Source organism: Lycium ferocissimum, unplaced genomic scaffold (genome assembly GCF_029784015.1).
Source record: "Lycium ferocissimum isolate CSIRO_LF1 unplaced genomic scaffold, AGI_CSIRO_Lferr_CH_V1 ctg67, whole genome shotgun sequence".
Taxonomy (NCBI): Eukaryota; Viridiplantae; Streptophyta; class Magnoliopsida; order Solanales; family Solanaceae; genus Lycium; species Lycium ferocissimum.
The window spans coordinates 266,072-276,996 of record NW_026726462.1 but is presented as its reverse complement, the minus strand read 5'-3'; the positions used below and the strand labels follow the sequence as shown (position 1 = coordinate 276,996).

The following is a 10,925-nucleotide window of genomic DNA, read 5'->3' as shown; positions in this document are numbered from 1 at the left end:
GGAAGTTTTGTTTTACTCGTTGAACTCCGTGAAGAGTCTATAGGTTACCGTGAGGCTTGCAATGCTCCAGGAGTATTAAAGTCTAATGAACCGATGAGGGACGTCTGCGCATTACAAGATCTTGTTTAAAGATAAGGAGGTAAAGTGAAATGAACGATACGTCATCTTAAGGGAATAACAATAGAAAAAGAAAAAGTCGAATCATGACTACATGCACCATGAGTACAAGTCCGAATCAATCGATGACAAAGATAACTAAACAATATGCAAGTAAGAAAGACAAGAACACTTCGACGAACGACCCGAAATGTGGTGATAACCAACGGTGAAACAAAGAGAAGAGCAAAGACAACGACATGGAATAATTACCTCCGAAGCAATAAAAGGAGGAGATATTACGGGAATGACTATGTAAAGACACGGAATGCGTTATTATGAACTAAAGCGAGTCGACAAACGAAAGAGGTATAGAAAGGGCATAATTAGGTAAGAGACCACTTGAGAAGGTATTGGGAGTTAGGATCAGTTCAACATTCGAGGACGAATGTTCTAAAGGGGGGGAGAATGTTATACCCCGTATTTTATACGTCGAGTTATTTAGAAAAGAATCGATGCGAGTTAAAGACGAAACCCTTCCCGGACACGGAATATAAATCCTTAATCTTTCCATTTTTATTAGGACATAAATTTGTTTATAAATTTTACTTAGTGTAAATATATTAATGGAGATTAGGATTAATTAACCATGATTGGATTATTAAGTGGGGATTTAGACTTAAATATTCACAAATTTTGCACTAGTGGCCGTGTGGGCCCCACTAGCACATGACCAAATCAGATTTTTTGCCCATGCTTGAGTGGGGGAACGTGTAAGACCCTCTTGGGCAGAAAAATGGTCTACTTTGTTGACCATGCTTCAACCACACACATTTTCCCAAGTCCATAAATCTGAAAATGGAGAGAAAAGCTTTCATCTTCACAAAGTGAGCTTGAGAGAGAGAGAGTCACGGCCAGCCATGGCAACTCCACCACCAAGCACGGCCAGCCCTTCTTATTTTACACCATTAAACCCCCTAAAGTGTTCTACACATTCACCATTATGTTTCAAGTGAAGGAGAAACCACAAACATGCCATGGATGCTCTTGTGAGCTCACGGCCATGGCTGAACTTGAGCTCTTGATTGTTGATCCAAAAAAAAAAATTTCCAAGGTATTTCAACCCTTTGGAAGGTGCATATCAACGTGGGATTGGTCCTAGGGCAGCAAGAACAATTATTATTTCACTTCACAAATTCTAGTCAAGTTGAGAAGTCAAGTTGCTAAGGTAAGAATTGATCATCTTTTTTACACATTTTTAGTAAGGATTTGGACGTGTTGTAAATGTGCAAATGTAAATTGAATCCATGCAATTAGGTGTGTTAATGTTGGAGCATGATAATAGCCATGGAATTATATGTGTTGATGTTGAAGTGGTTGTAACTTGGCGAACATGAATTGCAAGTATAAAATCATGAATGTTGGTGTTGAGGCATTGTGGAAGCCGTAGGGGGCTGTTTGGTGTGGAATAATGGACTGATTTTATTTATTAATTGTGGTTGTTGCTATCATAGATTGCATGGTAAAAAGAATGAAAAGAATTGGAAGGTTAAAGGTGAGGTTGTGTTAATTTGAACATGTTGTTATTTTGTTGAATTGTGGCCGTGTAGTGGACTGTTTTGTGTGGAAGATAGTGAACTGATTTTACTTGGTATTTTGATTGTTGTTGTCATGAATTTTATGATGAAAATGAAGGTATTTAATGGTTAGAGTTGGAACTAAAATTGTTTGTGGGTTGTTGTAAGGTTATAGTGATGACAAGGTCGCTTATTTGCGTACGAATTGGTGATATAGTTGTCGTGTGACTGCTGGTCATATTTTACTGAAATTTTATGAAAAGAAGACATGAAATAATGTGTAAGAATCATATGTGGTTTGCTTGGTATGTTCGTAAACGGTTGCAAGAATTTCGGGCACCTTTATGTTGATCGGTTAGGGACTGTTTTGGATGTGTCGTTGTTGTTCTTATTGAGCTTAGGAAATTGATGATAAATGAGATTATACATTGTATCTATATTGTTTGGGCTGTTATAAAGTTGTTACATGAAAACGTTAAGGCTACGGAGTATTAGGAATAACTTGAGAATGTAGTGGCCGTATGTGAATCGTTATCGAATGTTATGAATAGATGATGTGGTGTCGTGTGGCTGCTGTTGTATTTCCCTGAAATTTGCTGAAAAGATTGCATGAAATAAGGCATAGAAGTGTATATGGGCTGCTTGGTGTATTGTAGGTGTTCGTTAAAATTTCGGGCATCGTTATGTTATAGTTGGGGGCTGTTTTGATATGTAGTTGTTCTTATTGAAATACAAGAATTGAAGATATGGTTGTGTCCATATGTTATTGTTGGTATTTCTGTGTCAACAGGAGAGCAATTGAAAATTCGGATAGGCGAAAATATAGGGGAAATGCTGCCCAAATTTCTGTAGAATTTAGTGCTAGTTTGGAATTAAATGCTTAAATGCCTATAGCTAATGTTCGGCATATTATGACGTATGTGTAGACCTTGGGGAGCCCGAGGCGTAGGGTGGAATTAGCTTGAGTTTGGGCTAGCTTGGAGTGCGTACGAGGTATGTAAAGCTCCACCCTTCGTTCTTTGGCATGCCTTAGTTTTCAATAGGCTATATCCCGAGCCTCGAGTAAAATTCTAAATTCGAAATCCGAGTACGTTATGATCCTTATATCTATTTCTTGGCATTCTTATGTATGATGTGATGAAATATGAACCATTATGTCTCCCAAAGAATTGATTTCCCAAACTTTGTACAAAAAGTTGTTTTAAAGAATTCCGTAATTATGAATATCGTATCCTTCACAGAAAGGCTCGGGTTGTTCCAATATTTTTGTAAGAATTTGTATGGCATATGATAAGTATGTTTTCCATGGGCGGGCCCGACTCGGGTCAACACCGGTCCGCGGGTCCTGCGACTTTCCTTTATGTAAATTGGACGACTTTTGAAAGAATTTGGTATGATTTTCATTTCGAATTTCAAGTATGGTCATTTACTTATATTTGGGTCTATGATAATGATTTTATGCATATGGTTACTCATGACTCCGCTCGTGCGTTCTGTTATATCTTTCGCCGGTTCTGTTATCGTGCGCACTTTGATATACTCCGGTGTTATGATGTGTTTATGGTTCACCGAGCCACTCGCTAGAGGGCCGGGTTCCGCTTATATTTGGTGTTATGCTGTGTATGGCGTTATGCTGTGTTGTGATGTGTGACGGGGATACGGAGATTTGAAACCTTCTGGTGTTATGCTGTGTTATGGCGCCATCGACGGGTGGGCGACCATATTTTCTGTGCCCTATGCATGACTTATATTTCAAAAGTAAATATTTTGATATTTTGGGCTTGCACTTATTTTCTGTACTTCTGTTTTGTTTATGCTTCAGATTTGTTGTTCGTATCTTCTGCTTTGCATACTCGGTACATATTTCGTATCGACCCCTTTCTTCGGGGGCTGCGTTTCATGCCCGCAGGTACAGACGCACAGTTTGGTGATCCACCAGTTTAGGACACCCTTTTCTGCCGTTTGGAGTGCTCCTCTTATTCCGGAGCCTACATTTTGGTATATATTTGTCCGTTGCATATGTATATATTTGTTCAGGGGTACGGCGGGGCCCTGTCCCGCCATATGGTTCGGTTGGTCTGTTTAGAGGTCTGTAGACGTATATGTGGGTTTGTGCCTACTTCTGTACAGGCGTGTTTGTATGATATATGTTCTGGGCGATCCCACTCGCCATGGCAGCCTTGTCGGCGTGCATTTGTATACGTTTTGGGCCGTTGCGCCATTTGATAGCCTTGCCGGCATCTGATATATATATATATATATATATATATATATATGGTTGTGTTTGATATGTGTCTGAGACAGTTTGATATAAATTGAGACAACGTGTGATATTTGTGCCCGTATACGCTATCTGTATGTGACTCGGATCGGATGAGTGTGTTCGGGTGCCCAGCTCTGGCACTAGTCGCGGCCTACGGGGTTGGGTCGTGACATCAATGAACAAATAGGATCTCATAGAGTAGTTGCCTTGATCGTACCAAGGGTATTATATGGTTAAAATTAATTAGAATCTACACTTGGTTATAAAAGATAAAACTGAATTATTACATATTTAAACTGCAGTGCATCTAAAATCCCAATATTTTGTGTACTTTTTGTAACTAAGAATGCACTATAATAATAGAAACTCACTTCTTTAGATATCAAAAGAACGAAGACTTTGGAACTTAGCTTCCCATTTTTTCAGAAGGGTTAGAGATTAATTTGGAAGAGAAAAGAATTTTCTAAATATTAATTGAAGTACATTATAAAAAGGCTCGACACGTTCCACGCCCAATCCTCCAACCTCTGTTTTTCTTTTTTTTCAGATTTGGCGAGCTACACCGTGCATAAGGAAAAACTTATTGGTATCTAGTGCTTGCACCAACCAAATGAAGTATATCATTTGCTTTATATATAATGTAAGCTTTAGTCACTTTTCTATGATCCAGTGATATGTAATTTTGATTTGTAATTCTGGAATATGTTGAACAATTTTAAACAAATTATTACGTAAAAACATGTTAAAACACATTAAAGTTGCATGTCTTTTTTTACCAAAAGCTAGGAGGAGAAAAAAACAACAAACATTGTTGACAACATTACATTAACATCAACTATGAGTGGTTTACATTTCTTTAGCTAGATACATCAGCAGCAATAAAAGGGGCCATATTAGTCTGGATAAGTTACCAGACCACTCTTAATCTCAACCCTGAAAAACAATTAACTTAAATGCCATCAAGATGCACACAAGCTGGCAAAGGCACTACTGTTATCACAAGAAAAAAGAAAAATCAGTACCTTCACACAAAAAAATATCCACTCAGCAGCATCCTACCAACATCCGTATAAAACTTACTCTGCATATGTCTAGTTTAATTGGTTAAGAGTTGTAAAAGACATCTTTTTACATGGAGTGAACCAACATACATCCCTTCAGGAGCATCTGGATTTGGAACTATGAGCAGAATTCACTAATGAAACATAAATGACAGTTTCCGTTTGATATCCAAAGGATTTCAGTGCTGAATCTAGGAAGTGCTTACTATCAGGTACCCGCAAAGCTCCACCATGAGGCAGTAAAACCTGCACTCGATTACTCTTTTTTGATTCTTCTCCAACTCCTTGGGGCCTAACTTCTTTCTTTTTCTTTACAAATTCAAAGAAATAAGAAACTTGGAGAGCATACCTTCACAAAAGATAACAACGAATAAATAGAACATCAAGAATATATAGTCTTAGTACCAGGAAACAAAAAAACAGACAGAGGGACTTGCGGAGAAACACAACAGTAGTGACATGTACAGCCACACGAGTTTGAAAGGAGCATATCATGTCAGTATATACTGAACTCAGACTGACAAAAATGATTCCGGAATTCATTGAGCCAAAAGTTGAAATAAATGCTTTGTGCTTTTATATATATATATATATATATTAAGTCATCACCATTAGGTTGTGAACCTATGGTATGGGGGATTTGGCTTGACCCCTACCATGTATTATATAAGTAAAGATAATTTACAATGACTAGAGGGGGGCATGGAACCTTGCCTCTAGTCTACAAAAGAGATTGTAAAAATAATCTAAATGGGAGGAGATAGCCAAATGAACAGAATCCTCCCTAGCTATCAAGATATTCTAGCTTACAAAGAAGTTACATTTTTCAAATCTTCTTCTAAAAGTAGGAAGTTGTTGCTTATCAAGTTGAATTAGCCCCTTCACTTCTCTTGGTAAATCCCTTTGAGAAAGATATAAGGTCCTCCTTCTACTTGTTGAAGCCATTTTAGCAAGGAAATCAGCCACCATGTTAGCCTCTCTGTAACAGTGAGAAATTTGCACAGTTGCATCTTTAAGAAAGCCATTTGTGTTGTTGATGATCTGCTTGAGCTTCAAGTTGTCTGTATCTTTGTTGAGCAACATCTTGACTATGATTTGGGAGTCTAGCTCAATTTGCACATTATCAAAGCCATGATTCATGCACCATCTAATGCCATGCTCAGCAGCCAATGCTTCTGCAATATTGTGACTCTCACAGTCCACAGAGATAGAAAAAGCCATTATTAGATCCCCTTCCTCATTTCTTAGAATGCCACCTATACCGGCACTGTTAGTAATATCCACAAAACTGCCATCAGTGTTAAGTTTAAACCATCCCATCTCTGGTTTTCTCCAACATACAGGGATGCATTTTACCACAGGGCTAAGTTTTTCAATCATATCACAACAGTTACACCAGTTGCCTTCTACATTGATGTTGGGATATGCAACAGTTATTGCAGCTTTCATGTTCCAGGTGATTTGCATTTCCATCTTGTATAAATCAAACTTCTTTTGTTCCCCAAATCTGCAAGAACTTCAAGCTTTCCATATGTCCCACAATATCATCATTGGAGCAATTTGCATAGTAAATTTTTGGACCTTGTTTTTGGCTTTTCTATTCCACCATTCTTCAAGTAAACCTCTAAAAGGCATATTGTGATGTTTAAAGCCCAAAGGGGCTCCAATTTTGTTCCACAGATGATGAGCAACGTTTCCTTCAATAAAGCATGTTGAGGTGTTTCATCTTGTGGTGAGATGCAACATATACAGTCTTTGAAGCCTTGTTTACCGAATTTAGCCACAGCATCTTTGAAAGGTAGTTTGTTGTGTAACAGTCTCCAACTAAGGAAAGAGATCTTGAAGGGAACTGCATTGTGCCAGATCCTAGTAATCAAAGGTGCTTTTTGTCTAAGACTTCTAATAATGGTCCAAGCAAATTTATTTGAATATTGACCATTATCAGTAGCCTTCCAAACTGCATAATCCCTGTCATTCACATCCCCAATACCAACAGACCTAATGAAAAGAGCAATGTGATCTGGTATGGTGTTGTAGAGCTTCTGGACATTCCACCTATTATTGTTCATAAAATCTCTCACCTTGATCCTTTGTCCATTACCAATCATGAAGTCAGGACATATTTGAGCTAAAGGGCCCATTCCTGTCCAGTCATCCCACCAAAAATTACAATCTCCAGAGTTGATTTTCCAGTTAATGCACTTTTCACTTTTGTCTCTTGCCCATAGCAAATGTTTCCATGCCTGAGAGTCACCAGGAACCCATTTCTTAGCAATATGATGTTTTCTGATGCAATATTTTGCCTTTAGAAAATCAGCCCACAGTGAATTCATTGATCTAAATCTCCACCATCTCTTAACAGCAAGAGTATTTGAGATATCCATCATATTCCTGATGACAATACCAGATTCATCTTTGGGGAAACAAAGCTTATCCCAATCACACCAGTGGTACTTGTTTTTACCATTATCAGTCCCCCAAAAAAAGTTACACATATGTTTTTCAATAAGTTCCAAAGTTCTTTTTGGAGGATTAATGGCACTGAGAATATAAGTAGGAAGAGCTTGGATCACACTTTTGATTAGAATCTGTCTACCCCCACAAGATAGCATGTTTCCTTGCCAACCATTTAGCCTTTTAAAAACTTTAGTCACCATACTATCAAAGTAGCTAATTTTCTTCTTTCCAATATATATGGGGCACCCAAGGTAAGTAAAAGGGAATTCTTTGTCCATGAAACCAGTACACTTTCTTAATCTGTTGATTCTATAAGCACAAGTTTTTGGACAAGTTAGAAAACAACTTTTATCAGGATTAACCAACTGTCCAGAGACCCTCTCATACTTGACTATTTGCTTCATGACCAGTTTGACAGATTTGGTGTTCCCACTACTGAAGATGACAATGTCATCAGCATAAGCAAGGTGAGTAATTTGGGGTCCATTTCTGTTCATGGTGAAGGGGATGAAATTAGGATTCAAAAGAAGATTATTGAGTGATCTTGACAAAACTTCAACAACTAGCACAAACAGTGAAGGGGAAATAGGGTCTCCCTCTTTTAAACCATGAGAAGAAGTGAAGAAACCATGCCTAGAACCATTTACTATAATGGAATACCACACATTAGAAATACTCCTCCAGATAAGATCAATCCAGATATTATTGAAGCAAAATTTCTTTAAAACATCTTTCAAAAAAGTCTAAGACAGCCTATCATAGGCTTTAGCCATATCCAGCTTAAGAACAACATTCCCCCTTTTGTTATTCTTTGAAATATTGTGGACAATTTCTTGTGTCAACATCACATTATCTGTGATAAGTCTACCAGAAATCAAACCACTTTGGTTCTCAGATATAAGAGCAGGAAGTAAGGGATTTAATCTATTGGCTAAAATTTTGGAAATGATTTTGTTAGAGAAGTTGCTCAAACTTATAGGCCTGAGATCAGAAAAGCTATTAGGCGAGTCTATCTTAGGGATCAGAGCCAAACAAGTATGAGTATAAAATTTGGTGAGGTTCTTTCCCAAGAAAAATTCATTGACAAAAGCATAAATATCATCCTCTATAATGTCCCAACATACCTGAAAGAACTTGCCATTGAAACCATCAGGACCTGCTGAACTCTCACTGCTCATGCCAAAATCGCATTTTTTATTTCCTCTTTGCAAGGTATCCTAGTTAGTCTAGCATTGTGTTCCTCAGTGATGATGTGAGGGATACAATTCAGCATACTATTGGTTCTCTGTTGATGATTAAGGTTTTATTGCTTCTTAAAATGTCTGATAGCAGCTTTAGCAATCTTTTCTTCCCCTTGTATCCATCTGCCCTTGTGATTTTTGATCCTCTGAATCTGAAGCCTTCTTCTTTTGTTCCTTAGCACACTGTGGAAGTACTTGGTGTTTTTATCACCATCTTTGAACCATGTGAGTCGAGTTTTCTGTTTTAAGAGATTATCCTGCAGGTTCAACCACCTTATGTACTCAGCATATCCTTTATTTAACTTCTCCCTACTATGATCAGTATTTTGCAAGATGTCACAGTTTTCCAAAAGTTCCATTTTAGCCTCCCAAGTGCTAACATTTTCATGAATGTCCCCGATACTATTTCTTGACCAGCAGCTGAGTTGTCTGCTCAGATTCTTGAGTTTACACTGTAGTCTCCACATAGCATTGCCCTTAACTGTAATATTCCAGGATTCCTTAACAACTTCCATGAAATCATCTTGACCAGCCCAACAGTTCAGGAACTTAAAGTACTTGATATTGTTGTGTTGGTCACTGTTGCATTTAAAAACCAAAGGTCTGTGATCAGAACCTGTCCTGGGAAGATGTTCCACCATATTGTTTTGGAACTTGATAGCCCATTCATCATTGATTAGAAATATATCCAACCTTCTCCACACTCGTTTGCTTGGCCTCCAATTATTGCACCAGGTATACCATAAGTTCTGTGTGGATTTCCTCCCAACTTCTCATCTTGATCCATGATAACATTGAAGTCACCTTCCATACACCATGGACCATTTATATTGTTACTCATGTTAGTGATGCTCTCCCAAAGATCAATCCTTTCCAAAGCAGTGCACTTAGCATAAACAGAAGTAATGTATGTTCCAGTGTCACCTGGATTCTCTTTAAAGTTGATGGTAATTTGCTGGTCATTATTCTCCACAACCTGAAAATTGTCACAATGTTTCCAGAAACACCAGATTTGGCCATTGGTGTTAGCAACACAGTGATGGAAGCCCAAAAATCTTTTGTACCCCTCAATTTTGCTTTTGTGAGAAAAAGGTTCTGAAATTGCCACAAAAGTGGCTTTGTTGATTCTAATATGCAGTTTCAATCTATGAATTGCCTTTCTACTCCTTACTCCCCTAATATTCCAAAATATTGTACTAATCATGAATAATTTTAGGGGGGGGAGCACTTTGTCTGTGGGACTCTCTATTGTTTTTTATTCCAGTTTTGGACTTCTTTCTATTTGTCTTACTTCTGCTTCTACTTCTTCCCCTAGAATCAGTGGAAAGAAACTTTCCTTGACTCTGATTTGTATCTTGTATGTCCTTGGTAGTAGTTCTTGATTCCTCTGAAACAGTTTGAAGTCTACCTGATCTGGAGTGACTTCTTTTCATTGTGGACTGGTTGGGAACATTGTTGTCAATACTATGCTTGTTGTGATTTCCTTTTCCCTTGTTTTTCTTGCTGCCTTTAAAACTTCCTGGAGCACTTTGTTGACTACTGATACTGTTATTGTTATCCCTTTTGCCTTCAACCACATCTTTCATCTCAAGTTCACAATTAGGATCAACATATGGGAGGCTTGATGTAGAGTTTTCAGCAATTGGAGATAAAATTTCTCCTTCTTCAATAGCTTGATCCTTTTGTTTCTTCCTGTTGATAAAATCTTTCAGTGTTTCATGTTCAGACTGACTGTCTCCAGTGTCACTAACATGTGTTTGATCAGTCTGGGACCCCAAATTCTGGTCTTTATTGTCTTTTTCTCTATTAACAGTGCCATGTTCTTGACTTTTCCCCTTGGTACTTTCAATATCATTCACCAACTCATTCTGTAATGATAAGTTCAAGGGGAATTTAGAAGTTTTATGCTTCTTGTTCCTCTTGCTAGTTTCCAGTAATGATACAGTTTTAAAGAGAACTTTGTTTTTCTTTTTTGGCATTTTCTTGTGTTTCTCTTTCTTCTTCTTCTTCTTCTTTGATCCTTCTAACAGTAGAATCTTGTTGAAACTCCTTTGAAGAGTCCTTTTGCATATCAGTCTTAACACCATCAGATTGCATTTCCTTACCAGCATCTTCAACATTTTGTGACTCAACCACTTCTTTTTTTCGTCCCTCCTTATCTTTTGGATTAACCACACTATCATCCGTCTTCATATCCTTGTTTTTATCCTCTACAATCACCCTGGAGGGT

General features: G+C 37.8%; 2 protein-coding genes across 2 annotated transcripts; both read right to left on the bottom strand.

The window, feature by feature from the left end:
- Positions 1–5,093: 5,093 nt before the first annotated feature.
- LOC132045445 (uncharacterized) lies at positions 5,094–8,632 on the bottom strand. Its single transcript, XM_059436025.1, has 4 exons — positions 8,205–8,632; positions 6,579–8,087; positions 5,808–6,504; positions 5,094–5,306 (listed from the first exon to the last, which is right to left on the bottom strand). Exons 1-4 carry the CDS (start codon positions 8,630–8,632, stop codon positions 5,094–5,096), a joined length of 2,847 nt encoding a protein of 948 aa, XP_059292008.1.
- Positions 8,633–8,757: 125 nt separating this feature from the next.
- Positions 8,758–9,336, bottom strand: LOC132045444 (uncharacterized). Its single transcript, XM_059436022.1, has one exon. The coding sequence runs from the start codon at positions 9,334–9,336 to the stop codon at positions 8,758–8,760; it is 579 nt and encodes a 192-aa protein (XP_059292005.1).
- Between the last annotated feature and the right edge of the window lie 1,589 nt (positions 9,337–10,925).